Source organism: Impatiens glandulifera, chromosome 7 (genome assembly GCF_907164915.1).
Source record: "Impatiens glandulifera chromosome 7, dImpGla2.1, whole genome shotgun sequence".
In the NCBI taxonomy this organism is placed as follows: domain Eukaryota; kingdom Viridiplantae; phylum Streptophyta; class Magnoliopsida; order Ericales; family Balsaminaceae; genus Impatiens; species Impatiens glandulifera.
Window position 1 is genome coordinate 121,747 of NC_061868.1, and position 17,737 is coordinate 139,483.

General features: G+C 29.8%; 1 protein-coding gene across 1 annotated transcript; it reads left to right on the forward strand.

Moving 5' to 3' along the window:
* The first annotated feature begins 9,457 nt into the window (after positions 1-9,457).
* On the forward strand, positions 9,458-10,581 carry LOC124944394. Its single transcript, XM_047484641.1, has 2 exons — positions 9,458-9,861; positions 9,969-10,581. The coding sequence occupies exons 1-2, from the start codon at positions 9,471-9,473 to the stop codon at positions 10,001-10,003; spliced, it is 426 nt and encodes a 141-aa protein (XP_047340597.1). The 5' UTR covers positions 9,458-9,470; the 3' UTR covers positions 10,004-10,581.
* The last annotated feature ends 7,156 nt before the right edge of the window (positions 10,582-17,737 follow it).

Genomic DNA, 17,737 nt, shown 5'->3' on the forward strand with positions numbered 1-17,737 from the left:
ATCAATTCTAAAATGTATAAAGAAGTTGTTCGTAAGTTCCAAATGTTGAATTAGAATCTTAAAATTAAAAATCTAATTTTCACCCAAGAACTGAATTCGACCCTTTCCTGGTTGAATGATTCCATGGGATGATGATCATATTCTATATGGGAAGACAAAGCTTCTCATATCTTGAATCAACAGATGAAGACTTGTGTCAAAATCTTAAAACATGCACAAAGCTCATTGCCTAAGGTTGAAGTCGACCGATAATCTTCACCCTGGCTTGGTTTCCGACCAAGAAATCTAGCCAGACCTTGCATCCGACCGAGTAAATTTGAACCTAATCAAAAAATGTTGAAATTATTTCCAATATTTGGGTACATATATTATTTAATAATTGTATATTAGTTGTTATCATAATAAAGATTAAAGCCCAAATAAAGTGATCTATTAAAATATAAAGGTTATGGGCTTATTTAGACATCTATAATAAGTATGGGGACATATTTGTGTAGAAGCAGAAATACCATTCATTATTTCGTTGATGGGCCGAATAATAAATGGGTATATTAGGGCTAGGTCCCCAACCCATATAGATAGTCTACCTATTTGTTTCTCTCATCGAACAATAAGGATTTAGTTCATCTCTCAAGAACTCTCAAGAAGGCTATCGATATAGGGTTGGAAGACTTAAACCCCACCCACATCAAACATTCCGATCCAGGTCCAGATCAAGAACGAGAAGATCCACATTCAGATTAAGGTCCAGATCCAAGATCAAGAAGAAGAGAATAACGAAGAACGACTTAATGAACCGTTCTTCATTAAAGATCCAGATACGTTTCTGCAATTACAGTTTATCTCAATTTATCGACATAGAGTATATAGATTATAGACTTGAGGATTAAAGATTTAGACTAAAGAAACTAACAAGTGGTATCAGAGCCATCTCTATGTCTATCTATTGAAATTTAGGTTTATAAGAATTTTAAAACATATTCATATATGTTCTTCATCTATTTCGATCAGAACTAATAAGGATTAGTATAGATCATTGAATTTGTAAGGGTTTAATGATATTAGTAAAGATGATAAGAACTAATAAGGATTAGTATAGATCATTGGATTTGTAAGGATCATTGGATTTGTAAGGGTTTAATGATAAGGATAATAATGATAGGGAAGTTGAATAGGTTTTTTTTTTTGGTTTTCTTTACACGAAGAAAATAATTCTAAATAATATATATATTTGTTATTAATTATAGAATTAATTATATTAATTATTATTTAAATAATTAATTAAAGAAATATATATTATATACAATATATACATATATATGGAATTTAGTAATTATAATTAATTAAAGAATTCAGATTTTAGAATAATAATTAATTATGATTAATTATTATTAATTAAGGAATTAATTAATTATATAATTATGCTAATTTTTTTTAAAGAATTTGTCAAATTAATAATTAAAGAATTAATTAAGGAATTTAATATTTTAAGAATAATAATTAATTATTAATATTATTAATTAAGGAATTAGTTATATATATTGAGGAATTAATTAAGGAATTTAATGTTTTAAGAATAATAATTAATTATTATTATTATTATTAATTAAGGAATGTAATTATATATATATTGAGGAATTATGGAATAAAGAACCCTTCAAATTCTAATTAAGTTTTTTTTTTTTATATAACTTAATTAAGATATTAAGTCATAAAAGAAATTAAGGATGACATTAAAGGTATAGAAAGAAAATAAAATCAAGAATTATATATATAATTTTTAGTAAGAATATTTGAAGAGTTATATATATATATATATAATTAAGAAAGTGAGATACGATTAGATATATAATTAAGAAGATATTAATCAATATATTATATATATAATTAAGAAAGTGAGATATGATTAGATAATTAAGAAGATATTAATCAATATATTATATATATTTTGGTTATATTTGATATATATACAATTTTGTATGAATTTAATAGTAATTATAAAAGAATCTTAACCTATTAATTAAGGAATTTTGAATTTTAGAATAATAATTTATTATCATTCTAATTATATAATAATTATATAAGTATGTAAGGAATTAAGGAATTCAGTTTTTTTGGAATAATAATTAATTATTATAATTAATTTAAGGAATTAAAATAATAATAATAATATATATAAGGAATTAAGGAATTCAGTTTTGGAATAATAATTAATTATTATAATTAATTTAAGGAATTAAAATAATAATAATAATATTTTAATTAGTTAAATATTGAAGAAATATTTATTCGTGAAAATAATTGTGAATGTATTAATACATTTATATACAATTAAGAATAAAGTAAAATATATTATGGAATTCTAGAATTTTAAAAACTTTAATATATATCTATGATATATGTTATGATTTTTGAGAATTAAGTAAAGAAAAATAGTTACTTATCATGTTTATAATCTTTTATAAATATTGATTACATTAAGTTTGTAATATATATTTAATGAATTAGTATAAAAACGATGTATCATCCATTTAATTTATGAAATGTATTGAATATATTCAGAAATTAAGAAAAAGTCAATTTATATAAATATATTCAGAAATTAAGAAAAGACAAGAATAAAGAGATTATTATTTTTAATAATAATAATAATTTATAATTAATGAATAAATAAATATAATTAAGTTATTTATCAAGAATTAAGGAAATCAATTAACCTAATAATTGATAAATTTAGAATTTTGGGTAATCTGTGTAATTGATTATTTAATTGTTTATTATTATTATTATATTTGGATGAATAATCAATCATGTTATATTACACATTCGAATATATATACATATTTCGGTCTTATGTATATATTGTGTTGATTGATATTAAGAAATAATTGAGTGATTAGTAAAATCACAATTACTTGTTTTATGTAACACATATGGAATTTATGCAATTTTTGATACATAAAACAACATTCGGATTTTCGGTATTAATAACACATTCAAAAATTTGGTACAATTTTAGGCCCACTTAAATTTGTAATTATGCGGTTGTTAATCGGCCCAAAGGAAGATTAATAATTGGTCGGATTGCAAATTTAAATAATGTACAAATTATTAATTTATAGAACATATTTGTTTTATAAGATTAAGACGGTTGTGTTTGTAACTATGCGATTATTAATCGAACAAAAGGAAGTTTAATAATTGGTCGAGTTACACACTTAAAGTATGTACATAATTTATTAATTTATTAAATCAATTAATTGAAGCAACATCCTACTAAAGTAGGCTCTCTTGTGAAAGTTAATATGTTTTATAAATTAAGAAGGTAGTGTGTATGTATTTCATGCGGTTATTTAATCGGCCCAAAGAAAGATAAATAATTGGTCAGAATAACATTATGCACATGTGGTAATAAATATGTAACAATTATTCGGTGGGCCATGTGAATAATTGGAATATCCAAAGATAACCAATTATTTGACAGGACTTATTGTTAATATTTGATTACTACAAAAGAGTACCGTTTGCAAGTTAATATTTAATGTCCAAAGACTAAATATTAATGTTGCGTTTGGTATCTTATGATGAGACGTACCATTATTTTGAATTTATGTGATTATTAAAATTTTGTGAGTATGGTTGTTCATTTGTTTTGTTATCTAATCAAGTTAACACTTCTGCTTATACGGATTATTTTTTTGTCAACATCTTAAGTTCATTTTATATGATATAATTTTTAAGACATATTTAGAATTTGTTGTATTTTTAAGAATTATATCTAAAATGGTTAAAATTGCTAAGGGTATTATTAGAATAAAGATTTCATAAATAATATATGTTTTATTTTGTTTCAAAAGTAATGCATTAAAGTCAGAGTTACAATAATGTATTCTCATGCATCTAATTTGGATTTTCTTATTTACACTTAAGTTAATTGATGTGAATTGTAGTTGTCTAAAGGGAGACATAGTCTCTATATGAACTCACATCAATTGTGTGTAGGAAAAATAAAAGATTGAAACAAAAATAACATAAATAATGTTCACTTAGCAAATACCTTAATACATAATAAAGAAATAAAGTTGTAAGAATTGCAGATATTGCACCTAAAAGAAAATTACTAAAGAAAGTGGTGCATAAAAGAATACATATTATAGTTTGTTTTGTTTGTTTTAAGAGTAATTTAACTTCAGTACTCACACACATTTGATGGTAACTTCATTATTACTATATAAAGTAAATGTGTTGATTTACGGTTGAGTTAGTTGTCAAAAGTCAATTGATGGTGAAAGAAACATCGGTGTGGACATTGGCAATTCATATTAAAGATGAAGAAATAAAGACCTACTTTAGATACTCTTTATTTGGAAACAAACATTTATGGAATATCTTCATGTAATTGATTCATTTGGAAGGAAGAATTAAGAATTACAACTTATATATGGAATAAAGATTTAACTAAAACAACTAGAGAATTCTTTTGGGGTTGTCCAGTTAAGGTCAGACCTTATAGGTCTAAAGAAAATAAACTAGACTAAAGAATTTCTAGATGTTAATTATTGGATATTTTGAAAGATCTAGAGATAAATTTAGTCTCATAAGTACTTCAAGATTAGCCTTGAAAATAAATATATATACATAATACTCCTTAAACAAGAGTTTAATGTATGTTCTAGATTATATGAATCAAGAAATTAAGTACATTTATGATGTTGGACAAATACTTGAAGGATCCTAGTTTGGATCATTAAGAAAGCAACCAAACAACTAATGTGATATTTTAAGAACAAAACATTACATACTCATATAGTGAAATCGAATCGGATAGAGATCATTTGGTATTTTGATTCGATTTTTTTTTGGATACCAAAACAGTCGGAAATTCGTGCCACATACTTTTAGTTTAATTATTAGTTTAAAGAATTAATTCTTGTAAGAGTGTTAAGCAGACACTAGAATTAATTCGACATGATGGCAGAATTTATTAGGTGTTTTGTGACATTCAATTAAAGAATTTGACTGCAAAATTTTGTCACGAGGTTGCAAATTATGGATGATATAGAAAGACCACTAAAGTTATTACGTGACAATAATTTGCAGTTCTTTTACTTTAATAGTAATATGAGTTTGACTAAGTCGAACTATTTGGAAAATAAATAATTCAGAATGTTTATTTATCTATTAAGCATATTTGGACAAACTCTAAAATTACGGATCCGTTCTCTAAATATTTGTTATCCGAGGTCTTTCATGAACATATTGTTCATATGTATATTACATATTTAGATGATATACAGTTTTAGTGGGAGTTTGTATTGTGATGCTTGTATAGATACAATTTGGAATTTATGTGCACATTAAAGATTTAGTTTCTAAAGAAATTAAAGATTTAGTTTTTAAAGAAAATCAAGATTTTAAAGTTATTCATATTGATCTCTATAAGGAATAAAGGAGGACCAGTTGGTATTAGACATGTTAAAGATCACACTACATGTTAATCCACACTACACACCCATGTTTAATCTATGTCATTTGATTGTATTGACATATGTGACTATTGAGGGTTAAGTTACGAATTAATGTAACAAAAACCGCTTTAATCCTATGTTGTTATAATTGATGGACGAGATTGATATAGATGTATTTGTAATGATAACAATATTTTGAGCTCTTAAGGTTATAATATACAATTGAAGGAAATATTATATGACCCAAGTGGGAGATTGTTGGAATTATTTCCAATATTTGGGTACATATATTATTTAATAATTGTATATTAGTTGTTATCATAATAAAGATTAAAGCCCAAATAAAGTGATCTATTAAAATATAAAGGTTATGGGCTTATTTAGACATCTATAATAAGTATGGGGACATATTTGTGTAGAAGCAGAAATACCATTCATTATTTCGTTGATGGGCCGAATAATAAATGGGTATATTAGGGCTAGGTCCCCAACCCATATAGATAGTCTACCTATTTGTTTCTCTCATCGAACAATAAGAATTTAGTTCATCTCTCAAGAACTCTCAAGAAGGCTATCGATATAGGGTTGGAAGACTTAAACCCCACCCACATCAAACATTCCGATCCAGGTCCAGATCAAGAACGAGAAGATCCACATTCAGATTAAGGTCCAGATCCAAGATCAAGAAGAAGAGAATAACGAAGAACGGCTTAATGAACCGTTCTTCATTAAAGATCCAGATACGTTTCCGCAATTACAGTTTATCTCAATTTATCGACATAGAGTATATAGATTATAGACTTGAGGATTAAAGATTTAGACTAAAGAAACTAACAAAAAATTCTAGCGCCCGATCAAAGAAATTCGGCCTAACCTAGTTTTCGACCTAGAAAACCATTTAGACACCCTTCCCAATTGAAAATCAATGCGTGCGACCGAGAGTTCAACCTCCGCATTGACCGGGCATCCGGGCCCATTGACTTCGGGCCAAATTAAACCCCAAACATGCATGTTCGATCCATTTCGTGACATGGACACCTATATAAGGGCTTGTTTGTTTAAGGATTTTGATTTCTAATTGTTTTTAACAATTAAAAGCCCTAAATTATTTTTAAAATATCTGAAAAAATAAAAAATGATATTAAAATACTTTTACATTTTTTTTATAAAAAATATTTTAACAAAGGTCTGTTTGAATTTATTTTTAATTTTTAATTCTCTAAACTGTTATTTTTTAGGTACTTTTTTCTATAACTTTAAATGTAAGAAAAACTAATACATGTATACAAATTGAAAAATAATTGATTAAATAAAATATAATTAAACCAATTTTTTAAAAAAATAGTCAAAATTTATGAAGTAGATACCGTTTTTTAACGGGCACGAATGATATAGCGCGAAATTCATTTTTCGAGTGTCACCAAACATCGAACTCAATAGAATTTTTGAAAAATTACGTTTATACACGTATACAAATATTTTATCAATTTAAAAAATTAAAATCAATTGGACTCTATATTCAAATAAACAATTTTTTTAATTAATTTAAAAAATGATTTTCTTAATCATATATAATTTGATTATTATAAAGTTATATATTATTTAAATTTGATCATAAAATTAAATATTTTTATAATTAATTTTGAAATACCAAAATACATTTTTTATAATTTTTTTAAATAAAATATTTTCAACACATAAAACAAAAAAAAAATTAAACATAGCTTTCCGGTAAAAGGAATCTTCGGACGTTACATGTGCAATATTGAAAAACACATTAACTTAGATGTGTAAATTTTAATTTTAATTAATAACATGATTTACAAAATAAATGATAGCTAATAGTCCGTTGGAGGAAACTTCTAAACATTTGTTAATTTAGATTGATTAAGTTTGATTTAAAGAAAGTTAATTAAATTTATAAAATTTAATTAAATTAATGGTCAACCTTTTTTTTTATTAAAGAGTCATCACTTGATTAAAAAATATCAAAAATATTTTTACATATCTGATCATTTTATCAGATATTATTCTTGTTGAGTTTGATTTTAGTGATACTTGAGAAATGACTTTTACGTTTGTCCATTTTACCCGTTAAAAATAATTTTTATTTCACAAAATTTTGGCTTTATTTAGAAAATTAGATTTTTACATTTTATTTGTCTAATTATTTTTTCGTTTTTTAGACATAAATTTAAATTTGACATTTTAAATTTTAAAAAATTAAATAAATATCAATATCTGCTATTAATGTCAAAAATTGTGAAAATGGTATTTGAAAATACCAATTTAAAGAACTTAAGTTTAAAAATAAATCTAAACGGTCCTTTAATAAAATATTTTTTTTATAAAATATTTAAACATCATTTTCAATTTTTTTTTAAAAATGGTTTAACCCTTTAAATGTTGAAAATCATTTAAAATACAAAAGGATTAAACAAACGGGCCCTAGACTGGGCTAGACCAGGCGCTAGGTGGATTGTCAGTCGAAGGTGCACGGTCTGGGAGCACATTGGGCCAGCTGATGCGCGGTCTGAGTCAGGGTCAACGCGGTCTAGTCTTCAGTCATTGAGAAGCGCATGGGTAACTTAGCAATGTGCGCTACACTTGGACGTTGAAGGATGGGTTTTGGCCTAGTCCCGGGTCATCTTAAATTTTCAATCAGACCAAAATAGCAAGTTTTAGTCTGGGACTATGAAACTCTTGTTGGAATTAAATGGTTTAATTAATAAATTAAAGTTTAATAATTGGGATAACTACCCACTAATTAGTAATAACTACCCATTTGGAATAACTACCCACTAACTAGTAACTACCCATTAAGGTCTCTTTGATGGAAAGAGAGGGATTATAAATATAGTGTTAAGGTCCCTAAGGCCATTATCTCATCTAAGAAAAACACCATCGATAAGAGATAAATCGGTTTTAGAAGATCGAAACTTTAAAGTATCAAGAAGAATGGCTGGAGGTAAGTTTAAATTATTTTTCCGCATTAGATCTAAATAAAAGAGTTGTTAGATCATTAAGTATATAAATTCTACATTTGGTATCAGAGCCTTAAAAACTTCTGCCTTCTTTGTTAATGAAACTTATTTATAATATTTCTGCACTAATTCAAGAAAGTTTCGTTCATTTAATTATTATGGTTGATTCACGTTATTTATAATTTGAGTATATTTTATAAATGTTATTGTGAATTAAAATGTCAAATGATTCGATTGATTTAGCTAATTAAAGAATAGCCACAGCATCTTTAGTTAGGCTGAAAAATAATTGTTTGGAATCATATTAACATTATTGTAATTAATTTCATTAATATAATAGATTTTATCCCACAGGAATTTCTATTATTTGTATGTGATTAATTGGGATGAAATATCATGTTATATATTTTTTTAATTACCCACAGGAGTTAAGAAAATGAATGATTTGATAGTTTTATCATAAGGTTATGAATGTATCTGACTGAATTGAATCTTTAGCCCACAGGCAAGTTTTATGTCATTAGATATATTTTAATTTAAGCATGATTTACATTGGTAAACATGATTTTGTTTATTTGCCTCAACTTATTTTAAACATGTATAATTGAATTTTACAGTTATGATACCTGGTACTGTTACTGATATCAAGTGTGAGATTCCCGAACTTGTGGGTGATAATTATAAGATCTGGAAAGAAAGGATTTTGCTTCATTTGGGATGTTTAGACATTGATGATGCTATAAGGAAAGATGAGCCAATCATTGATGATGAGAGTACTACGGATGATTTACTTCTTCATGAACGATGGGATCGATCTAATCGTCTCAGTATGATGTTCATAAAGACTAAAATATCTGAGAGTATTCGTGGCTCAATTGAAGAGCATAAAAATGTCAAAGCATTACTGAAAGGAGTTGATGAACAGTTTGCAACTTCTGATAAAGCTCTTGTCAGTACTCTTATAATCAAGTTCACAACCACGAGGCTCACTACTATGAGGGGTGTGCGTGAGCATATCATGAAGCTACGGGACATTGCGGCTCAACTAAAAAGACTTGAGGTTGATATGTCAGAGTCTTTCCTGGTGCACTACATACTAGCGACCCTTCCATCTGCGTACGGAGCCTTTAAAGTCTCCTACAACACACATAAGGAGAAATGGTCAATTAATGAACTTATGACCATGTGTGTTCAGGAAGAGAATAGGTTGTCAATGGATTTGGGTGAGAGTGCATTTACAGTTACACATGGAAAAGACCAGAAATCTCATAAGCCAAAAGGGAAAGGAAAATTATCGGCAACCGGAGGGATTAAGAAAGACCCAAAGGATATAAGGTGTTTCTTTTGTAATAAGAGAGGACACGTTAAAAAGGATTGCCTAAAGTATCCGATATGGCTTGAGAAGAAAGGTAATTTAATCTCTTTTGTCTGTTATGAATCTAATATGGTTGATATTAATTATAACACATGGTGGATTGATTCTGGTTCTACAATCCATGTTTCTAATACCTTACAGGGTATGCGAAACCTAAGGAAGCCAACACCAAATGAAGAACGCATCTATTCCGGAAATGGGATGCAATCACGTGTGGAGGCTGTTGGGACATGTTATTTAATTTTAAGTAGTGGTTTTAATTTGTGTTTAGAAAAGACCTTTTATGTTCCTAACTTTACTAGGAATTTAATTTCTATTTCAAAGCTTGTACCTTTGGGATACTCTTTCAACTTTTATGGAATGTCGTTTGCTTTATTCTATAAATCTAGTAATGTTGGAAATGGTACACTGTTGAATGGTCTTTTTTCTATTAATTTACAAAATGACGCTGCTTATAATACTTTACATGATCAATCTGGTGTAAAACGTTGTGTTATAAATGAAGATTCCTCTACTTTATGGCACCGTAGATTGGGACACATTTCTATTGATAGAATTAAAAGATTAGTAAAAGATGGAGTACTTAGTACTTTAGATTTTACTGATTTTAATACATGTGTGGACTGCATTAAGGGAAAGCAGACCAATAAATCCAAGAAAGGTGCTACAAGGAGTACAACCATTTTAGAAATTATCCATTCAGATATTTGTTGTCCTGATATGGATATGGTTAGTCCGAAATACTTCATCTCTTTCATTGATAATTACTCACGATATATGTATATCTACTTTCTTCATTCTAAAGATGAAGCTTTAGACGCCTTTAAAGTATTCAAGGCGGAAATAGAAAAACAATGCGATAAGCAAATTAAGATTGTGAGAACAGACAGAGGTGGAGAATATTATGGTAGATACACTGAGAAGGGACAAGTGGCTGGTCCATTTGCTAAGTTTCTTCAAGAACATGGTATTGTGCCCCAATATACTATGCCTGGTTCTCCGGACCAAAATGGGGTTGCAGAAAGAAGAAACCGGACTTTGATAGACATGGTACGGAGTATGATGAGTAACTCCAATTTTCCAAAGTCATTATGGATTGATGCTCTAAAAACGGCTGTGTATATATTAAACCGAGTTCCAACCAAGGCTGTCCCAAAAACACCATTTGAATTATGGAAATGTTGGAAACCGAGTTTGCAACATATACGCGTTTGGGGATGTCCGTGTGAAGTAAGAGTTTATAATCCGAAAGAAAAGAAACTAGACCCAAGGACTATTAGTGGATATTTTATTGGATATGCCGAAAGATCTAAGGGTTATAGATTCTATTGTCCTACTCACAGCACTAGAATTGTGGAATCGAGAAATGCAAAATTTCTTGAGAATGACTTGATTAGTGGGAGCGACCGATCCTGGAACATCGTTCCAGATAAAGATCATTATGATGTGCAACCATCATGCCCAAGTGATAGATTGATTGTTGTTAACAATAACCCTCCAGTACAATCGGTTATTGTAAGAACAATTACTGAAAATCCACAAGTTGTTGAAAATGAACCAGTAGATCAAATTTCTCAAGAGTTACCTGAGAGAGTTATGCAACCAGTTGATCAACAAGTTTTACAAAATAATGTTGATCCAACATTAAGAAGATCTACTAGAATAAAGAGATCAACAATATCTGATGATTATATTGTGTATCTACAAGAATCGGATTTTAATGTCGGAGCCGAAAATGATCCTGAAACATTTTCACAAGCTATAAGTTGTGCAGAATCAAAATTCTGGCATGACGCCATGAAGGATGAGATGGATTCTATGACTGTCAATGAAGTCTGGGATCTTGTCGCGTTGCCTGATGGTGTAAAAGCCATTGGATGTAGATGGGTCTTCAAAACAAAGAAAGACTCAATGGGCAACATTGAAAGATATAAAGCAAGACTTGTTGCTAAGGGATTCACTCAAAGGGAAGGAATTGACTACAAGGATACATTTTCTCCTGTATCAAAGAAAGATTCACTTCGCATAATCATGGCATTAGTTGCATATTTTGATTTAGAATTGCAACAAATGGATGTGAAAACGGCTTTTCTCAATGGAGAACTAGAGGAAGAGGTATACATGAAACAACTTGAAGGATTTTCCTCTAGTAATGGTGAACATTTAGTATGCAAGCTTAAGAAATCCATATACGAATTGAAACAAGCTTCCCGTCAATGGTATTTGAAATTCCATGATGTTGTCTCTTCGTTTGGTTTTGTAGAGAATGTTATGGATCATTGTATATACCTAAAGGTCAGTGGGAGCAAGTTTTGTTTCCTTGTTCTATATGTGGATGATATTCTACTTGCTGCAAATGACAAGGGTTTGTTATATGAGGTGAAACAATTTCTCTCTAAGAACTTTGATATGAAGGATATGGGTGATGCGTCTTATGTCATTGGCATTAAGATACATAGAGACAGAAAAAGAAGAGTTTTGGGTCTGTCTCAGGAAACCTATATCAATAAGCTTTTAGAAAGATTTCGGATGAAAGATTGTTCACCAAGTATAGCTCCCGTTGTTAAGGGTGATAAATTTTGTTTGAACCAATCCCCAAGGAATGATCTCGAAAGAGAACAAATGAAAAACATTCCATATGCTTCTGCTGTTGGAAGCCTGATGTATGCTCAAGTTTGTACAAGACCTGACATTGCATTTATTGTTGGGGTATTGGGAAGATATCAAAGTAATCCAGGTTTAGACCACTGGAAAGCTGCAAAGAAAGTGATGAGATACCTTCAAGGAACGAAGGATTACATGCTTACATTTAGACGGACTGATACTCTAGAAGTGGTAGGCTACTCCGATGCAGATTTTGCTGGATGTATTGATTCACGAAAATCAACATCTGGTTATGTTTTTATGCTTTCTGGTGGAGCTGTATCTTGGAGGAGTGCAAAGCAGAGATTGATTGCAACCTCCACTATGGAAGCCGAATTTGTATCGTGTTTTGAGGCTACTTCGCATGGTGTATGGATGAAGAGTTTTATTGATGGGCTTAGAATTATGGATTCTATCTCTAGGCCATTGCAATTGTTTTGTGACAACTCAGCTGCAATCTTTATGGCTAAGAATAATAAGAGTGGTAGTCGAAGTAAACACATCGACATTGAATACTTAGCCATTAGAGAACGTGTTAAGGAAAAGAAAGTGGTCATTGAACACATTAGCACTAAGTTGATGATTGCTGATCCTTTGACTAAAGGCATGCCACCAAAGAATTTCAAGGATCATGTAGAACGAATGGGACTTAGTTCTGTTTTATGATTTTATTTATTGTAAGAACAATGTTTTAAGTGAAACTCTAATAAGTAATGATTTCTCATATTTGATTTACGTTATGCGCATATTGATCGTTTTTGAGAAATAATAAAGTTCGGACCTAGAATAAACATATGGTTTATTCATTGAGTTTTATGGGTTGTTATTGAGAAATGTGATGCATTGTGATACATAGAAGATGATTCTCAATTTTAGAGGATTTATCGCTATGATTCATGTATCAAATTTCTTATTGTGATATGATTTTATTTATTAAACCAAGTGGGAGAATGTTGGAATTAAATGGTTTAATTAATAAATTAAAGTTTAATAATTGGGATAACTACCCACTAATTAGTAATAACTACCCATTTGGAATAACTACCCACTAACTAGTAATTACCCATTAAGGTCTCTTTGATGGAAAGAGAGGGATTATAAATATAGTGTTAAGGTCCCTAAGGCCATTATCTCATCTAAGAAAAACACCATCGATAAGAGATAAATCGGTTTTAGAAGATCGAAACTTTAAAGTATCAAGAAGAATGGCTGGAGGTAAGTTTAAATTATTTTTCCGCATTAGATCTAAATAAAAGAGTTGTTAGATCATTAAGTATATAAATTCTACAACTCTACTAATAGATTTGAGGACATGTGAAGCTTTGTCTCCCTATTTAAAACTTGTTTGAGATAGTTCGGAGATATCATTCACCCGATAAAGGGATTGTTAGATCTCCGACTAAAAGTGACTAAAAAATGAGATTTTGTGTTTGTGAGTTCCAATTTGAATTTGAATTGTATCAAAAGATTTAGTAGGTTCATTAGGGTTGAAACTAACCATTTAAATTGAACTAGTTGTTCATCTTAGTCATTTTCTAAACTTAAATTTGAAGGTTTTTTTTGTAAAAAATTTGAGCGAACAATCTTTAAAGTTCTTAGAATTAATTTGAAAATATTTCTAACCTCATATAAAAGGTGTTAGGATACTTTTGAGATCACTGTTCTTGAGCTAAAAATTCAAGAACAAAAACCTTAATCTTTAGAAATTTCAATTCAAAATTGGGTCTTTCCAATTTAGCTTTATTAATTGAAATTGATTTCGATAGAAAGTTCTTAAATAATCTTATAATCATATTTAAATAAAAAAACCTAAGAATTGTGCAATATTGAAAAACACATGAACTGAGATCTATAAATTTTAATTTTAATTCCTAACATGAATTACAGTATGAATGATAGCTTGTAGTGAGTTGGATAACACCCCTAAACTATTGTTGAAAATTTTAGATGGATTAAAATCGAACTTATAAACTTTATATAAGATTTAAAAAAAACTTTAAAAGTTTGAAAATTTTAATGTTGAAATTATAGAGCTTGATTATGACTTGAGGTTGATTTTTTGTTTTTTTGTCTTGGCCAGTGATCCCTTTTATAACCTCCTTGAGTCGGTTGATGAGCCAAGTTGATTGAATTAAGGACCAAAGACATTAATGACTTTGTCTTGCTCGATCAATTTTTATCTATTTAGGTCATAATTGGACTACTTTTAGAATGATGGGTTCCGCTTCTTCTTTGAAGTGTGACTAATCTCCGCGGGTTAAGCAAATAGTTCATTAACACATTTAACCATTTAACTAGGCGCATAACTTGTCGTCTGACGGGCTCAAACTCAAGACCTCAAGGAGGCTGGGGATATCCATCTCTTGTTGTCTCTAGGCTAAATGATGGATGATCATAATGAGACTTATGATCATAGGAGAAATGATCAACAAGCTAAGGTGGTCATTTGGCGCGAAATGATCAACAAGCTAAGGTAGTCATTTGCCTTTTTGAAATTCATCATTTGGTCAAGTATTCACGAAGTTTAATTTTTTGAAAAATCAAATTTCACGTCTTGTTCTTATCCTGGCGTGGACAAGATGAACAAGAGGCAAAACATCGTCGTTCGTCCTTTGGCATGGACGCTTTTGCGCGCCGTTTACATTTGGTCTGCGTTCCGTCAGCATGTGCGTAAGCCTTGTTGATTGCGCACTACGTGGCCTGGGCCTGATTTGATTTGGGTCAAACGGCTTTGGCCCCGTTTGGCTTTCACCCTTCTTATTTTTGTATTTATTTTTATTTAATTGAAAAATAAATAAAATAAATTAATAGATATTTATTTTTGTCTATTTTATATATTATATTGTGTATTTTAGGGTTTTTATTTTTAAGCATTTTGGGATTAAAATGATTACAACATTTATCCAACATAATTATAATTAAACCCTAAATTTAATTAATTTATGTTAATTATATAAATCTTCTTCCAAAATACTTAAAAACAATAATTAAAATTGATCAAACGGTCGGATGACATCTTATTTGAAATCTCACCATTTTGAAATCCTTATTATTAAAATTATACATAACAAAGTTTTGTATTCACGGTTTTAAAATGTCGTTAACTAATTATCTTAATGACATTTATAAATTAAAAATACAAAAAATTCAATGTCACTAATATTTAACTACCGAATTTCAGCGAATTAAAGTTTTGACTACTAAATTCCAGAGTAGTCAAAATTCTCACTTCGCTAATTAAATTAGTGATATTGATATTTTATTTATTTATAAATGTTATGAAGATAATAAATTAATTACGTTTAAAATTGTCTATACAAAACCTTATTTTGTATAACTTTAACAATAACTAGTCATAAATTGTGATGTTTGAAAGAAGATATTTGTAATTATTTTTAGTTGTTGCAGCAGGATCTTGAACAATTAGATGAGCGTTCAGGCATCATCCAACAATCCAGGTGCTCCCACACAGTCCGCTACAACGAATCAAGCGTGTATCTTCCATATTGGAACAACTAACGGGATGGACTAACCTCGTTAATCAAAATTGCTGACCGCGGATAGAACACAAACGACATTTGACGAAGCCACACTGTTTTAGTTTTCTTCTTAGCCGGGACGTAGGGCTCGTCGGATTCACGATCGTCGTCGGCATGGTTCTTCAAGAAGGGACAACTAATGCTACGGGCGTCCTTATCCCTTCAAAATTTAAGCCTCATCATCACCGACAATACCTCTTATCTAGAAGCTTTATCCTGTCCTAGATAAGGCTACCACAGATTAGGGATAAGATCATTGGAGGGCATTTTCGACTTGAATTGGCTTACCCCAACCGACCTTAGGGTAATATAAATACTCCCTAATAATTTATACAACAAATCATTAAACAATTACACAATACGACCTGAATCAAAGATTGAAAAATCAGTCAAGAACCGGTTTTTGTCAAAATCTTCTTCAACGACTTCTGCTTCGATCTAGGCTTTTGGATAGTCTTTAGTACATCCAATGAGTGTTCTCCAAGTGTTGGTATTAATCCAGAACGCTTGAATTTCAGTTTGTAATTGAAAATTTGATTTTTTTTCAAATTTTCTTGTTTGATCGGATTTGATATGTTCTAGGACTTATTCATGTGATTTCTATGTTTAGAATAATTCCTTATATCATGTATGAACTTTATGTTAAAAGAGAATCGATCAAATCAACTTAAATTAAGAATTTCAAAATTTTGAGTTTGAAAACTGGATTTTAAAAAAAAATTGTGTTCTTGGTTTTAATTTGGATTTTTTGATCAAATTATTTGTTATACATGTTTGTTGAAATGTTAGAATTATTTCAAGAAACTGTAGCATCGTTTTGATCATTTTTTTTTTATCAAATTGTGTTTTTAAAAATTTTGGATTTTGATTCAATCTTTAAAAAAATGTTTTAATGCTTGAATAATGTTCTTGTTTTGGTTGTGTTTAACTATATTCATCATTTCAAAGCTAATGAAACAAAAATTAGGCCTTGAAATGACCTAATTTGAAAAATCCCAAAATTTGACCGTGAAATGTTGTTTTGAAATGGATCTTTGTAAAGATTCAATAATAGTAATTTATGTTAGAGCTTTTGTTCTTCATTATAATATGAACTAACTGTAACTTATAGATCATGATTCCATGATCTAAATCAAAAGTTATGGACTTTTAAAATTTTGACCAAAATAAGAACACCCGGTCCTAAGGTTTTAGCCTAAGACCGGTAATCTTCAGTCCTATTCTTTAGCCGCGACCGAGAAAACGAACCCGGATCAAAACATGGGACCGAGAAAACTTAGCCTCCGATCGAAGATCAGGATTGGCGTTCTTCAGCTTCGACCAAGGATCACGACCTATGTTCTTGAGGAAGGACTGAGCCCTAAGACCGATTGTTTTAGCCCAGAACTGAGGACTCCAACTGAGTTTTCTAGCTTAGGACCAAGCACTCCCTTTAGCCTATGATCGATGTTTCTAATCTTAGGGTCGAGCCCCCACTTAGCCTATGACCGATAAAACTAACCATAACCTTAGACCTAGGACCGAGAACTACCTAACCTTAGGACCGAGAACCTAGACCAGTAGACTTGACCTAGGACCGAGCCTCTTAGGTCTAGGACTGAGCATCATGAGTTTGGGACCGAGTCTCCCGAACCCAGAACCGAGATCTTTGGTCCCTTGACTCATACGACCTGAGCTCTAGTTCGGACCACCCCAGTCTTGAACGAGCCCGACCAAGCCTAGATCGGC

Bases quoted from the DNA above. Each gene is read 5' to 3' on its own strand.
- LOC124944394 (XM_047484641.1), top strand. From the start codon at position 9,471: ATGAAGCTACGGGACATTGCGGCTCAACTAAAAAGACTTGAGGTTGAT. The intron at 9,862-9,968 runs GTAATTTAATCT...AATACCTTACAG, and splicing joins GATATGGCTTGAGAAGAAAG to GGTATGCGAAACCTAAGGAA.